Source organism: Leopardus geoffroyi, chromosome C3 (genome assembly GCF_018350155.1).
Source record: "Leopardus geoffroyi isolate Oge1 chromosome C3, O.geoffroyi_Oge1_pat1.0, whole genome shotgun sequence".
In the NCBI taxonomy this organism is placed as follows: domain Eukaryota; kingdom Metazoa; phylum Chordata; class Mammalia; order Carnivora; family Felidae; genus Leopardus; species Leopardus geoffroyi.
In genome coordinates, this window is record NC_059338.1 from 119,049,253 (window position 1) to 119,066,465 (window position 17,213).

A 17,213-nucleotide genomic window follows, 5' to 3' on the forward strand; every position below is an offset into this window, starting at 1 on the left:
TTTTAAAAAGCTAATAGGAAGAAGTTTCTTTCTCCTATGGTAGTATTCCCCAGGTATGCTGCATAGAGCTGCTTCCTGAGGGGGGTAAGGAAAACACTGAGGTAACTTGTTTCAGCAATCATTTAGTGTCTATGTAGTATCCTGCAGGAAACATTCAATGCGTGCTGGCATATTGAAGTCTTTGAACTTCCACAAATCTGTTTCCTCAGAAAACTAATTTCTGTTGGTTTGTTTGTTATTTATATATTTAATGTTAAACATTTATTAAAGTTTATTGACCTCAACTTTCAGGGGTCTCCAGGTGCTGGCATATATAAATGTATTAATGGTCTCCAATGGTTTCTGACTGCTTCAAAAAAAGTACTTTAAACAGTAGCTTATACAATGAATATTCAGCCATAGAAAGAATGAAGTACATGATACAATGTGGATGAACCACAAAAACATGTGAAGTGAAAGAAGGCAGACATGAAAGGTCACATATTGTATGATTCTATTCATATGAATTTTCCAAAATAGGTAAATCCATTGAGATAAAAAACAGGCCAGTGGTTACCAGGGGCTAAGAAAAGGAGAATGGAAAATAACTGCTGTCGTGTTTTGGGTTTCATTTTGGGTTGGTGAAAATATCTTGGAACGAGATAGTAGTGATGGTTCCACAACATTTTGAATGTTCTAAATGCCACTGAATTGTACCCTTTAAAGTGATTAATCAGGGGTGCCTGGATGGCTCAGTTGGTTAAGTGTCCGACTTCGGCTCAGGTGATGATCTCACAGTTCGTGAGTTCGAGCCCCGCCCTGCGTCGGGCTCTGTGCTGACAGCTCAGAGCCTGGAGCCTGCTTCACATTCTGTGTCTCCCTCTCTCTCTGCCCCTTCCCTGCTCATGCTGTGTCTCTCTCTGTCTCAAAAATAAACAAACATTAAAAAAATTAAAAAAAAATAAAGTGATTAATCATTAATATTATGTGAATTTTACCTCAAGTTTTAAAAAGACTTTATTGAGATAAAATTCAAATTCCATAAAACTCACTCTTTTTAAATGTATAATTCAGTGTTTTTTTTCTTTCCTTTTTGTTGTTTTTGTATATTCAAAGAGACATACAGTCAGCATCATACCCTAATGTTAGAATATTTTCATCATCCTCAAAAGAAACTCATGCCTCATGCCCCATTCCCCAAGTTTCTGTCAACTACTAATTCTTGTCTCAAATGAATTTTCCTATTCCAGACATTTCGTATCAGTGAAATTATAAATATCTATTGTTTTTAACTAGCTTCTTTCATTTAGCAAAATGTTTTCAAGATCCATCCAGATAGTGGCATGTATCAGTACTTCATTCCTTTGTATTGCCAAATGCAAATAGCATCCTCATTCTATTATGAGGATATAGCATATTTTTAAAAAATCCATTTATCTTTTGATGGAAATTTGGGCTGTTTCCATTTTGCGGCTATTGTGAATAAATCTACTATGAACATTTGTGTACAAGCTTCAAATAAGTGTATGTTTTCATAATATCTGGTATATCTAAGAGCAGAATTGCTGGATCAAATGATAACTTTCTGTTTAACATTTGAAGAGCTGTCAGAATGTTTTCCAAAGTGGCTTCACCATTTTATAATCCCATCAGAAATGTATGAGACTTTCAACTTGTCTACATCCTCAACATTTATTATTGTTTATTTTTTATATTTAAACCATACTACTAGGTATGGAGTGGTATATAATTGTGGTTTTGATATACAATCCTCTAATGACTAATGCTATTGGGCATTTTAATGTGCTCTTTGGCCATTTGTTTATCTTCTTTTGAAATGTAACTGTTCAGATAGTTTGTTCATTTTTCAATTGAGTTAATTGGCTTTTTATTATTGAGTTGTAAGAGTTCTTCATAATCTAGATGAGTCTCTTATCAGATATATGATTTGCAAAAACTTTCTCCCATTCCAAGGGTTGCATTGTCACTTTTTTGATTGTGCTTTTTGAAGTCCAAAATTTTATAAAGTCCACATTATCTAATTTCTCTTTGGTCACTTGTGCTTTCCGTGTCATGTTTACGGAAGCATAGCTTAACCCATGGCCACCAATATTAATTTGTAAATTCTCTTTTAAGAATTCTATAGTTTTGTTCTTACATTTAGGTCTTTGATCCATTTTAGATTAGTAATTATATATGGTATGAGTTAAAGGTCTGACTTCATTCTTTAGCATGTGAATGGATATCCAGTTGTGCCAGCACCATTTGTTGAAAAAATTATCTTTTCCACAACTGAATTTTCTTAACACCCTTGTTGCAAATCAATTGACCATGAAATTAAAGCTTTATATCTGCATTTCAATTTATTCCATTAATCTCTATATCTATTTTGTGGCAGTTTTACACTGCCTTGAAACTGTAGGTTTGTAGTAAGTTTCAGAATCAGATGTGTGTGTCCTCCAACTTTGTCGTTTGTTTCCAAAAAAAGTTGTTTCTTTTCTGGGCCCTCTAAATTTCCATATGAATTTTAGAATCAGCTTACCAACCCCTACAAAAAGACAGCTGGTATTAGAGATTGTGTTAAATCTGTAGAACAATTTAGGAGTATTACCATATAAACAAAATTAGGTCTTTCGATCTATGAACACTGAGATATTTCTATTTATTTACATTTTTTCATTACATCTATTCCTAAATAGGTTATGTTTTTGAGGCTACTGTAAACGGAATTGCTTTCTTAATTTATTTTCAGATTATTTGTTGCTTGTGGTATTAATGCTCCTTTAAATATTTGGTAGACTTCAACATGAAGCCATCCGGATCTGGGCTTTTCTTTGTGGGAATATTTTTTAAATTACTAATTAAATATATTTATTTGATATACATCTATTCAGATAGCCTATTTCTTCTTGAACCAGTTTTGATAGTCTAGACCTACATTGCAGAGAGTTTTTATCATGAATCGGTGTTGTACTTTGTCAAATACTTTTTATACATCTATTGAAATGCTCATGTGGTTTTTTACCATTTCTCTTATTGATGTGACTATCACATTAATTGTTTTACGAATATGAACCACCTTGCATCCCAGGAATAAATCCCATTTATTCACGGTGAATGATTTTTTTAATGTATTGTTAAATTCACTTTGCTACTATTTTGTTGAGGATTTTGCATCTATATACTTCTCTTTTTTTGTGGTGTCTTTATCTGGTTTTGGTATCAGGGTGATACTGGCCTCGTAGATTGAATTTGGAAGTTTTCCTTCTTCTCTATTTTTTTGGATTAGTTTGAGAATAATAAGTATTAATGCTTCTTCAAATGTTTGGTAGAATTCACCTGGGAAGCCATCTGGTACCGGACTTTTTTTTTTTTACTTATACAATTTCATTGCTGGTAATAGGTCTGTTCAAATTTTCTATTTCTTCTTACTTCAGTTTTGGTAGTTTATGTTTCCAGGAATTTATCCATTTCTTCTAAGTTGTTGAACTTGTTGGCATATAGGTTTTCATATTCTACTACAATCGTTTGTATTTCTGTGGCATTGATCGTTTTTTCTCCTCTTTCATGAGTGATTTTGTTTATTTGGGTCCTCTTTCTCTCTCTTTTTTTTTAATGAGTCTGGTTAGAGGCTTATCAATTTCTCCAAAGAAGACATACAGAAGACCAACAATCATATGAAAAGATGCTCAACATCACTTATCATTAGGGAAATACAAACCAAAACTACAATGAGATATCACCTCACATTTGTCAGAATCGCTTCACAAAACAAAACAAACAAAAAATACCAGAAACAGCAAGTGTTGGTGAGGATGTGGAGAAGAAGGAACAATCTTCCACTGTTGGTAGGAAGGCAACTGGTATAGCCACCATGGAAAACAGTGTATGGAAGTTCCTCAAAAAATTAAAGTAGAACTACCCTACGATCTAGTAATTGCACTATTAATTGCATTAATTCAAAGAGATACAAGAACTCCTGTGTTTATTGCAGCATTATTTGCAATAGCCAAACTATGAAACCAACCTAACCGTCCAGTTATAGATAAATAAAGAAGATTAGCATATATACACAATGGAATATTATTCATCCATAAAAAATGAAATCTTGCCATTTGGAACAATATGGATAGAGCTTGAAAGTATAATACTACATGAGATAAGTCAGTCAGAGAAAGACAAATACCATATGATATCACTCATAATGGAATTTAAGAAACAAAACAAATGAGCAAAGGAAAAAAAAAAAGAGAGAGAGAGAGAGACAAACCAAGAAACAGACTCTTAATTATAGAGAACAAACTGATGGTTTAGAGAGGGTAGGTAGGTGGGAGGATGGGTTTTTAAATGGTTATGGGGATTAAGGAGTGCACTTTTGTAATAAGCACTAGGTGATGTTAGGAATTATTGAATCACAATTATGGAATTGTTGAATGTAACTCTGTATGTCAACTAACTGGAATTAAAATAAAACTTAAAATGTTTTAAATAAAAATATAAAATAAAATATGTAATTATTATCATCATTAAAAAAATTTTTTCCGGGGCACCTGGGTGGCTCAGTCAGTTGAGCGTCCGACTTAGGCTCAGGTCATCATCTCCTGGCTCGTGAGTTCAAGCCCCGACTCAGACTCTGTGCTGACAGCTCAGAGACTGGAGCCTGCTTCAGATTCTGTGTCCCCCTCTTTCTCCGCTCCACCCCTGCTTGTGCTCTGTCTCTCTCTGTCTTCCAAAAATGAACAAACATCAAAAAAATTTTTTTTAATTTTTTTCCAATTTCTAGCCCTTCTCTAATCCTGTGCTTTATTTTTTTTCATAGACTGTATTTCCTGAAGTTATATTATGTGTTAATTTTCTATTTATTTTCTTTTTTCCCACATTAGAAAATAAGTTCCAGTGACAGTCACTAGCACATATCAAACACACAATACATGTTGTTAAATAATATACAGTTATCAATAATATAAACATAAATTTACTTATTTATGTTTATATTATTATATGAAATGGAAGCCAGTTCTATGCTGTTTTCCTTCCTAAGCATTTAGCACAATACCACATTGGGGTTTTTGCACATATAACAAAAGTACATAAAAAGCTTTATTTAAAAACAACTCCCCATAATTTGGCAATGCTGTCATCTCTTCTGAAATTTGCCAATCCAAAAATTAGCCTAGAGAGGTTGAAAAATATTAGTTCCATTCTGACTATTATCTAAATAAAATCAGATAGGTTAAAAAAACTATTAATTTCTAGATACTGAGTAGTGCAATTATATAAAGCAGCCTTACAAGTAGTTTCTTATTAGTTGAAAATATTCCAATAACAGAAATGGAGGAAATTATGCACATGTGGCTGGTATTACTTACTAATACTCCTGTATCAACTGCTCAGAGTAGGTATTTATTGTGCTTAGGTAGCACCTGTTCTGATTTCTGATCAGATGTTGAATACTTTTTTTTTCTAATGTTTATTTATTTTTGAGAGAGACAGAGACAGAATGCGAGTGGGTGAGGGGTGGAGAAAGAGGGAGATGCAGAATCCGAAGCTGGCTCCAGGCTCTGAGCGGTCAGCACAGAGCCCGACGCGGGGCTCCAACTCACAAACCGCGAGATCATGACCTGAGTGGAAGTCGGAGGCTCAACTGACTGAGCCACCCAGGCGCCCCAGGTGTTGAATACTTTTAACATCATCTCTTGTTATATGTTTCACTGTTTAAGAAGGTAAGAATCAATGGCAATATTAAAGAAATAAATATCAAGGTAAAGGGTCTTTGGTATTGTCGTGTGATTGAAGGGCTTTTTTGTTTCTGTTGTATTAATTTCCTCACAACCATCTCTTGGATGGGGAAAGACAGAAATGGAACTGGGTCCTCACAATGCAGATAAATACTGAAAAAAATTTCTGGCCAGATTTCAAGGACAAAACTTCATGAATCATAGGGAACTCCTTAGTTGCAGTGAAAGCACATCCATACTTTAGGATCAATGCATGTTCTTCAAGACCATGTTTGCCTTTAAGAGAATCTTAATCTTTATGGTAGAACTAAATATTTACCTATTTCTATTGTAAGAGCATATTATTTGAATTATGGTCAATTTACTTATGGAAAAGATTCCCACTAAATTTTCTATGAGAATTAGCTACTGTGTTTTTAGTTTTTAATTAATTTATTTTTAATTTAGTTTTTAAGTTTTTTATTTACTTTTGAGAGAGGGAATGTGCACATAAGTGAGGGAAGAGCAGAGCAAGATAGGGACAGGATCCCAAGTGAGCTCTGTGCTGACAGTAGAGAACCTGATGCAGGGCTTGAACTCATGAACTGTGAGACTGTGACCTCAGCTGAAGTGGGATGCTTAACTGACTGAGCCACCCAGGTGCCCCATTACTGTGTTTTTATATGTTATATGAAATTTAAATCACAACAGAAAAGAAAGTCTATGCAGGCTAAAAAAATGTTAAATTTAGTAATATAAAAATATTTTTTAGCATTAAAAACAAATACAAAAGTTTATTTAAGTGAGGAACTATGGTGTTTTTGAAATAACCTCATAAAAGGTGGAAATAAAATAAAATAAAGTGAAAGAAATAAAAGAAATAACACTGTTAAGACTTAACTGACTTCAAAAAGAAAACAGTAAAGATGATATAGATATAAAAGAAAAAATCCCTTATAATAATTATTTCATGGAAATGTATCAGTGTTAATAGAATGGTAGATAGTAATAAAATTTTGATCTAGGATCTAATTCCATGTTAGCCACTAAATTGAATTCTCAAGTAAGCTAATTTTCTCAGCTTTCGTGAGCTTTAGGTTGCCAATCATAAAAATGCCTGCTGCTCAGGCCATAATATAAGGGATCCAACGGAAAACTCTTGAAGTCACTTGAATTAAGTAACATATATAGATAGATATAGATATAGATATAGATATAGATATAGATATAGATATATAGATATATGTACATATATAGATATATATAGATATATATGGCATAAAGAAAGATAATTATACCTAGTGTATAGTTTATATAATTTTTATTACAGTAATATAGGTAATATCTAGATATAGTAATATTAATATAGTAAATAAGTAATAAGTAATCTCATAGTAATTATGTTTTAGTTCCATTTCACTTAAACTAGAGACATATATGTGTTATTCAGTACTTAAAATCAGTACTTAAATAATATTGTTATCCCTGTTAATATTTTATTGTTTAAGAAAACTGAATGAGAAGATGAGTGAGTAAATGGTGAGTTTAGGAAGCGGCTTTAAATAACAAAGCTCCAAAGAACCTTCCAGAAGAGAACAGAAGAGCAAACAGCTGTGTGGAATTGCAGGCGAGAAACCAAAGCCTCAGCCACAGATTGAAGTCAGCAGCCTGGTGACAAGGAGCTACTAGGAGGAACACTTTAAATAATAGCAGAGGGGGTGAAAGATATACATGAATAAAGAAAAGGGAGTGAGAAAGACACTTCGTTGCACCTTTTTTTAAAGTTGGATGAAGGAAGAGATTTACAAAGGTCAGATATTTAATGAATTGACTGCTTTGATAGTGAAACAGAACTGGCTGTCAGAATCAGATGTCTTAAAAACTCAAGAGAAGGATTTTGATACAGATATATGTAAAGACAAAGACTTCTACATTTTTTAATAAAGTGTTTCAAAAAGCTCTATTGAAATATGAATTGAAAAACCTTATTTAATATAAAAGATCAAATTAAGTTGATAAGTGTTTGTCAAGGAATGGAAGTTCACATTTTAATAATCAATCACCCAAGTTATAAGAACCATCAGAATAGTTATTGTTTCCAGCTGTAATTTTAAAAACTTTTGAAAAAAACAAATATGTAGTTACAAACACTAACACAAGAATATAGACTTATTGTGAAAAATTCAATGCAAATATATGTAAAAGAAAACTTGTTTCCTTTCACTCCCTCAATTCTCCCCTCCACCATGGTAATGATTTTTAAAATGCCTATTTTTGGAGTGCTTTCTGGATCTACTTCTACGTATTTTTTATTATGAGTTTTTATATATGTATATATACAGATGTTTACATATCTATAACTTCAAGTTTTTCATAAATATGTGAAAATATGATATTATTTATATAATTCCACAATTATTCTATTTGTATCCACTGTTGTCAATACATTTAGTAAGTTTTCATGTGTATATATACAGAGATCATTCTTCCTAACAACTGCCTAGGATTTCATTGGAAACATGTATCATAATGTAGTCTTCTATTCCATAGAAGAGATGTATCATAATGCAATCTGTCTTCTATTGGAAAACATCTAGGTTGATTCCATATTTTTTTTTACCATAACAAATATAATTTCAGGGATTTAGGGTAAAACAAATTAATTTTGAAATTACTGTCCTCAAGCTAATGCAAAGCAATTTTGAATGTTCTTTCTTGCCTTTCAAAATCATTTTATCCTTTGCAAAACTCCTATGATTTAATTTTCACTGCTTGATGTCAGATTAAATGAAACTAATTATGAGAGATGGCCATTGGGGGAAAACTCTTGAAACATGTCAATACACATATGACATATTTCAATAGACACATGTTCTCCAAAATTAAACAGTTAGATTTTAAATGCCATGATCCCGGAAGAGACTCTGTATAAAAACAGTGGCATAATGGACAGAGAATGAGTTTAGCATTAAGGCTAAAGTATGTTTGAAATTTAATTTTAATCAGAAATATTCTGCATGATATTTTGTGCCTTATGGTCCTCAACCAGAGAGAATAATAATAATTTCTTTTATTTGTTCCTATGAGGAATAAGTAAGGGATATCTCCTGACACAAAGACTGTATTAAATAAACTTAATTCTTTTTTTCTAATAGGTATTTGACAAATGCAGAAAATGGTGCTGAACTCTGTTGGGTTAGATGTGTATGTGACTTTGTGTGTGTGTACATTTGTATACCCCTCAAAAATCAAAATATAAAATACTTTTATTAATGTGTCCAATAAATCCTTGATAAGGGGACTAGAAATTTAAAATTGGGAAACCAAAATCCGTCCGGAGAGTTCTTTTTGCCCAGTATCTGGGTCAGTATCTGGATAAGTCAAATAATTGCCATGGCCATTTACTGTCATAACTGAAAATAAATGCGAGATTGTAATCAAATATGTATATCAATGAGTGGTTTTCAAAGTATGGTCCCCATACTAGCACTATCACCTGGAATATTACTGAAAAGACAATTAAGCCCCATCCCAAACCTACCAAACAAGAAACTTTAGAACTGAACACAGCAATATGAGTCCTCTGGGTGATTCTGATGCATATTCAAGGTGGAGAAAATACTAGCGTATATCTTTAAAACATGTACTAAAATGTGGAATGTTATTCATTTCACTATTTACAACTATAAACAAAATACACCGAAACGGTACACTTTTAACATATCAAGTGAAAATATGAATAGTACAGAGAATTCAAAATAGTGACATACATTTTATGTTGCCAAATTTCCCTCCAGATTAGTGTGTTACCTGTGCTGCCTTTTACCCAGGTTTCAGAAATGACACTCCTACTAAGTGTTTTCAGATGCTCATCAGTTAGCTGAGAGGTCAAATCTGGAATTGTTTTCAGCATCTTCCACACAGTTCTGTGTTCATGCAATGTCCTGTAAATGGGCCTGAAAGTAACAACAACAAAAAGATTGCAAGTTGAGAAAATACAGCTTAAACACAAAGAAACAAACCAAAAAAATTTGATTTTTGAGTTTTCAAATTTGTGTTTTTCTTTCTTTTTTTTTTATTTAAGGCTCGCTTAAGGATACCTATGAAGATATTCTATTTTGTCTTGGTAATCAACTTTAGAATTTATTCTCCTTGCAACACTAAGATGCATAAGTTTCAGCCATGAAAGTTTAAACTTCAGGAAATTACATAATGCCTTTACCTTCTTTTTATAGAAAACTCAGTGCCTTAATAGTAAGATTGTATCTTTTCTTATTAGTTGTCATAATAATTAAAACATCTTTGATATAGTAAAAAGATTGATTTTTTTTACCCATTGTATACTTTTGATCCTTTCCAAGTACTATGAAAGTTAGAGCAAATGATGCTGCATTTTAACATTTGATAAATACTTTAACTGAAAAAATGCATATGTAATTTTAAATAAAACACACTCATCATCTGATGGATGATATTTATTTGCTTCAATCATTAAACTCCCTATTTATTAAATATAATACCATAATAAAGATACAAAATTCATGTTATCCTAAGTTCTCAAGAGACTCACCTATCATACTACTGCTAAGAGCTCAGTATTTTTCAAGCAGTTTAAAAAACTCTATTGTGAAAAATCAGTTTAGTAATGGAATTTTGGATAAACTCAAATTTGCCAGAAACAGTCCCAATTTAGATGTGATGTCCAGTTGAGCCATCTCATATGCATGTGTTTGTGTGTGCATTTTACTGGATGATAATATATATTGTGTTTTTTGTTGTGGGTTGTAGCAAAAAAGTTGGAAAAATACTAGTGTAGTGTAGTAGTTAGTCTTAAGACATATTCTTGAGAAAACTGGCTTCCTAGTTAATATCCTAGATAAAAGTGTGTATTTCAGATGCAGTAATAAATATTAGCATTAAAAATAGCATTAATATCACAGGCCAAAAAAAAAGGCAAAACGTTTGCTATATTAGTTGCGTGAAATAATTTGGAAGGCATACCAAGTGCCTCAGAAACCAGCTGTTTCACAGAAAGTAGTTGGAAAGAGCCCGAAAGTTACTGTTTTGTTTGTTCAATGTTACTTCTTTGTTGCAATGTCTTATTAGCTGGCTAAAATTGGCCAGTTTTCAAGCATAAATAAAAAGCAATATAGAAGATCCAGAAATGCAGGGCATGATTATAAAAGCCAAGTGTTTCTTGCTCCCATGCAGGAGCAACAACAACAACAAAAAATTGAGGGGTGCCTGGGTGGCTCAGTCAGTTATGTGTCTGACTTCAGCTCAGGTCATGATCTCATGGTTCCTGATTTTAAGCCTTGTGTTGGGTTCTGTGCTGAGAGCTCAGAGCCTGGAGCCTGCTTCAGATTCTGTGTGTATGTGTGTGTCTCTCTATGCCCCTCTCCCACTCACACTCTCTTTCTTTCAAAAATAAACATTAAAAAAATTTAAAAATTGAAAGAGACTTGATATCAAAGGTCTATTAAGTTTTCTTAATTACATGTAGGCACTTAACCTGTGCCAAAGATCTTCTTAGAAGCTTTGCCTTCTTCGGGCACCTGGGTGGCTCAGTCTGTTAAGTGTCCAACTTTGGCTCAGGTCATGATCTCAAGGCTTGTGACTTCAAGCCCCACATGGGGCTCTGTGCTCGGAGCCTGGAGCCTGTTTACGATTCTGTGTCTCCATCTCTCTCTGACCCTCTCCCACCGATGCTGTCTCTCTCTTTATCTCTATACTAAAAAAAAAAAAAAAAAAAAAAAAAAAGAGAAAAAAAAAAGAAAAAAAAAAGCTTTGCCTTCTCAACCAAGCCTATTCTTTCAGAACTTAAGGTAGCTAGCCTACATTAAGAGAAAGGCAGGCACAGGGAGAAGAAATAATCAAGGACTTAAAAACAATGTCTAGAACAGAAACTTGGATTTGGTTACTGGTATGTAGAAGATACTGGAGACAGATCAGAAACCCTGACAAATGATCAGCACCGTCCATTGTTCTGAATTCCCTTGAAACTTTTCAACTGATTCTAACATACAAGCATGTGTTTACCATCCTCAGGATGATAAATCAAGACATTCAGGTCTAAAAAGTGGGCCTCTCAATTTCTCAATTTCTCAATTCCCTCTCAGTTTCTACCTTTACTATTTGTCAGGAACATTTTTACATGCATTATACCCACTCCTTCCTTACCACAGCTTTCTGGCCTACGCTGAATATACAAAAGCTGTTGGTAAAGAAATTGGATTAACAAGAAAGAAAAATTCACACATTGAGAGATATTTGGAAAACTATAATGCCCAAACTATTATTAGTAGTAAGGAGTTGGTGTTTTTTTAATTAATAGTGCCATTATTATCATTATTATCATTATGAGTTATCATACAACCACATACAACAGTGTGAAAGAAAATGTTATTCCCTTGAATTTTCATTTAGTCACCTCTATGTCTACTTCTAGCCCTAAATGCAGCTGATTACAAAAAGCAAAATGTTAGTATACTCCACGTATTTGGAAGTATATCAGTTGGAAACAAAATAATTTCAGGATTTTCTTTTTACTCCTTTTTCTCCAGGTGATTATATCAAACATAAGAGATTATAGAGTTGTGACAAGTTGCGTAGCTGGCTTCTGATGATGGGTACCTAGGTGCACTGGCATCTGATTAACTGAAACTATCACGTATAGCCATTGGCATCCATGTTGGCATCCTCTGAATTCCTAAATGTTTCCAGTTGTAGATACACATGATCTAGATTTTTTTAGGCTCTTTTAAACCTGTTGACTTTTTCTATTTCATCTAATTCTTCCCATTTCTTGTGGTAAGAGGAGAGTTTGATGACTTCAGTGAGTATCTCTGGGGTAATGGGATACTAGTTATGACTCTCTTAAAGCCTCTATGACTTCACTCACATTTACTCAGGTGTGCAAGTGAAATGGGGCTTCTGCATTTTTCTAAAACTGATGTAATCTAACAGTCCCCAATCTACTAGTTTAAAGAGTTAAAGCAAAACAAAACAAAATAAAACAAAATCCTTACATTTTCCTCATAACAATATTACATCTATTCTGATACAAGCTCCAATTAACTTAAATGTTGAGGATACACAAAGTTTAGTTTCCCATGCTGGCTGATTTATATGGTTTTTCTTCAAGAACTTAAAGACTCTTGAGTAAAAATATATAGTCTTCCAGAGTTACTCCACTCACAATTCTTTTCCCCAAGAAGTGGTGCACGTATACACAGTGATTGACTGCGTCCTTCTGCCAGTGGCTAGAGGAACAGTTGGTCTGCATGCACTGATAATTTCACCAAAGAAATATAATCAACTTATATTACAAAACACTTAAACACAGCCATTAAGCTTGGGTAGGATGTTTGCCAATAAAACAAAAGTAAATCAGAACAGTCAAGTACAAGAAAGGGGATAATACAATGGTGGAATATGTTATAAGAAACAATATTTAAATTGAGAATCAAAGAATTTAATTTCCTTAAGGACACATAGCTAATAATAATAAAAATGAAGCTGAAATACTAAAAATTGCTGAGGGATGAACAAAGCATGCTGTTAACACACACTACACACAAACACACACACAAAAACTAAATTTAAATAGAATAATTCTAGACACTCAAAATAAATGAATGAGAAAAGTACACAATTTTCTCATTTAAAACAGAGTCAAATACTATATGTAGAAAGGTTCACATAATGGCTTTAGGTAATACATTAAAAATTGAGAATAAGTAGTCAATGACAGAGAAATAGTTAAAGTATTTGACTGCATCTTTTCAAGAAGATATCATCTAGGTTATTACAGAATCAGAGATATAATGCTAAATCTTATGTAGAAAGATAAACCTACAATGTTGGTGACAAATTATTAAGGCATACATTGTATAATTGAAAATATATCAGAAATACTCTTGGGGCAAGATTATAACTGAATCTTAATGATCTGATTTTACAAGCGAAAAATACCATAATTAAAATATCACTGCAGACATTCAGTTTTATGAACCATAACTTAATGATTCAGAAATTACTGCCTTCTTAAAGATTGTTTCCTTTACATAACTGATTTAAAGTGTCAATTTATCTCTTCAGCTATTGCCATCACCTGGTTTCCTTTCCCGTTAAAACAAGATAACATACACTAGGCCATACCTGAAATAATAATTATCAAGTCTGTATTATTTCATTCATTAAGCTATCATTCTAAATTGCTGAGTATAGCTTGGCAAAAGAATTGCATATTCTCTCTGTTAATTATTTACTTATTTACACTAATTTAAAATACCTAAGCTGTTTAATTTGAAGAATTATCTGACTACCTAGGTATTATAAATTCTGTTAAGATAGCTTCCTATTCTTCTGTAGTCAAATAGGAAAGAGAGACAAACAAAGAAACCCAGAAGTAATTCTGATTGCAAGACTTAATTTATGAAGAGTTACCAGAAGGCCCATGAAGGTCTCTAAAAATGAAAGTAAATATAAGAAATGCTAATTAATTTTTTTACTTCTCAATGATTTATAAGCATCAAAGAAAAGGTTCTGTCACAAACAATCAATTTTTAATTGGAAAAAAAGAAATTTTGTGATACAGCTGATCCACAAATTTGAAAAACTGTCAAATTAAAGAGGGATTAAGATTATTCTGTCTGGCAATTATGAATAGAAGTTATAAAGAGGTCTATTTTTTCTAATTAAAAGGTACAACTAAAAATATTAAAAACAATAAAATAGATATATCCTTGTGGACACACACACACACCCACAAACACACGGCCACAAAGTCCTCCTGCTTGTTGGGGTTCACACTTTCTTTCAATAATGGTTAAAAATAACCAACTAAATAGAAATCAACAGGAAGCTCAGTCTCATGTCCGTTGGAAACTTAATAATCCTCTTGAGAATTTGGGGATGCTTATGTTTCTCTAGTTGTTTCTTGTTAATTTCCTATTTTCACTGAATGCTTAATTTCTGATCTAGAAGGCAGAATATGCTGTGGTCAGTTTTGTTTTCTTTTAAATAACATCTTATCATTTCTATAGAAAGAAATCAGGTCAGATGGAGAATAGATTATCACTTGTTTCAAGTTTTAGTATTTTCACTAATACTACTATGTGATTCTTTTATAAAAGAATTGTACAAGAGCAGTAGTATTCAAAAACACAGCAGTTTGTTCAACCTAAATTTTACATAGAGTGCCCATAAATAAAGTCAATAAAAGCGAACTTAAAAAAAAAAGTATAACTATATTAGTTTAAGGAATGGGAAAACAGGTCAGTTTCCACACAAGGTGTAGCTTCTACATGTACCAACAAGGTACACCTGAAGGAGCTGTGAAAAATCCACAGCACTCATGGAAAATTATACGAAATGCAAGCTTCCTTTCAACATGGATATTCTATTATTTTAATTAGTTGATTTCCCACTATATTTTATTTTATTTATCATATAATTACAAGGAATTACATGTTCTGGTTCAATCACTTCCTTCTAAAATAAGAAAGTTAAGTCTTAGACATGTTAAATAATTTGCCCAAGGTCATATGGATAATAAATAGTGGAGCCAGGATTTTATCGCAGACATTTTCACTCTGGATCCTAGATCCCCAAACACTTAGCCACCATACTAAGTTCTAGTGATTTTCATTTATTTTCAGTATTAGGGTAACTGAGTTAGGGCAGGGGCTATTCCATGTTTTGTTGAGTCAGACACATAAATAAAAAAGAACACAAATTTACAAATTAAAAACTTGGTACACATGGGAATACAGGTAACCTTTAAACAATGCAGGAGTTATGGGCACCAACCCTCCCACACAGTCAAAAATCTACTTAAAACTTTTAACTCCTTCAAAGCTTATATACTAAATAGACTACTATTGATGAGAAACTTTACTGATTAAACATAAATGGTTGATTAACACATATTTTGTATGTTGTGTGTATTATATGCTGTATTCTTATAATAAACTAGAAAAAAAACATTATTATGAAAATCACAAAGAAGAAAAAATATATTTACAGTGCTATGCTGTATTTATCAAAAAAAAATCTATGTTTCAGTAGACTGCACAGTTTAAACCCGTATGGTCAAGAGTCATTTGTAGTTATTTAGAAAGAGAAGAAACTAAAAATTATAATTTTTAAAAGCTGGATGGTTTTTAAAAATCCCAGATCCAGAAAAATATGTTATAGTACTTTTATTAATTAGTGGCCTAAGAACATCTATTATATTTATTTTTATAAAATTTGTCCTGCATTTCTTATATATTTTCACTTCCTTGCATGACAACAATTTTATATTATTTTTTATCGACAGAATAGAGTCTTTGCTTGAGCTTGGTTGGTAGAATTTTTAAAATTATTCTTAATAATTTAGAAATACTTCTTTTAGCTTCACAACTGATTATTAATAAATAAGTTTTCAGGATTCCTATCAAATTTTGGAAAATCCATATCCACATTTCTTTCATCTGTGAAATATAAGATTTGAAAAGCTTTTCCACAGATTCAATTCTCTCCATATATTCTAAAGTATGTGCCAGTCCATGGCCCACATGTTCCTGGTACTAGGTTGCTATGGAATGGTTATATATGGTGATAAGAGCTCTGTTTCTGTTTATTAACATCAAGATGCTGTTGAGTCCACTCTGTGTGGTAGGGTTGTTTCTGATACCCATTTCTACCCATGCATAACTAGCAATAACTTGAATATGTAGCAGTGACTAAGAATCAAAAATTATATCTCACCAGACCAAACAAATACATCTCTCACGTAATTTTCCATAAACTGAATCCCCAAAAGGGCTGAAGCCACTCCAATGCCAGGTGCCATGAAAGTAAAATATAAGTAAAGGAAATTCACTGGCAAAGGGGAAAAAAGTGATCACAGTCAAAATATCTTACTTATGCACATTTTGCAGAAACTATGAGCATGTGATTACATTTCTAGGGCTTCTCTCAGGGTCTTGGATGGGACCCAGGCAAATCAAATGACAGATCTAAAGTTTAAGCTTCATTACTTTCAAGGTAAATCTACCTCTGAGTTAAGCAAAAGAAACAATAAGAAGAAAATAGTATTAGTAATCAAGGTTGATTAAAAACAGAAGGCTTTGAACCTGGAGTGAAAGGTAAGTTAAAAAAAAAAAAAAAAAAAAAAAAAGCACATGAAGTCAGAAACACAGAGAAAAGTAAAACATGAGCCTGAATCAGAGTCTATGGAGGAATTGCCTCAGATTTACAACTGGGGAAAAAGTGGTAGAAATGGCACAGTAAATCATTGGCTGAGCGCAAAATACCTGGGAATCTGTTACATTTGGTTATATTTGCCCCTAGAACATATTCCCTGTATGCCAGCCACATGAGTTCCTCAAAGATCCCCAAAACTTGCCAAAATTCAAGGCCCTTATGTGTGAGGATATATGAACATTTTCAAAAATTGCACAGCTAAAATCTCTGGGCTTTAGAAGGTACAGACCATTTTATCAAATGTTTTGTGAGCCAGAGATTAGT

At 32.7% G+C, this 17,213-nt stretch overlaps 1 protein-coding gene across 1 annotated transcript in view; it reads right to left on the reverse strand.

Moving 5' to 3' along the window:
• The window catches only part of CNBD1 (cyclic nucleotide binding domain containing 1), a 396,262-nt gene that overhangs the window by 152,531 nt on the left and 226,518 nt on the right, over positions 1 to 17,213 (reverse strand). Inside the window, exon 5 of the mRNA XM_045454541.1 lies at positions 9,507 to 9,652. Coding sequence (XP_045310497.1) covers positions 9,507 to 9,652 — 146 coding nt within the window. The remainder of the gene's footprint in view (positions 1 to 9,506; positions 9,653 to 17,213) is intronic.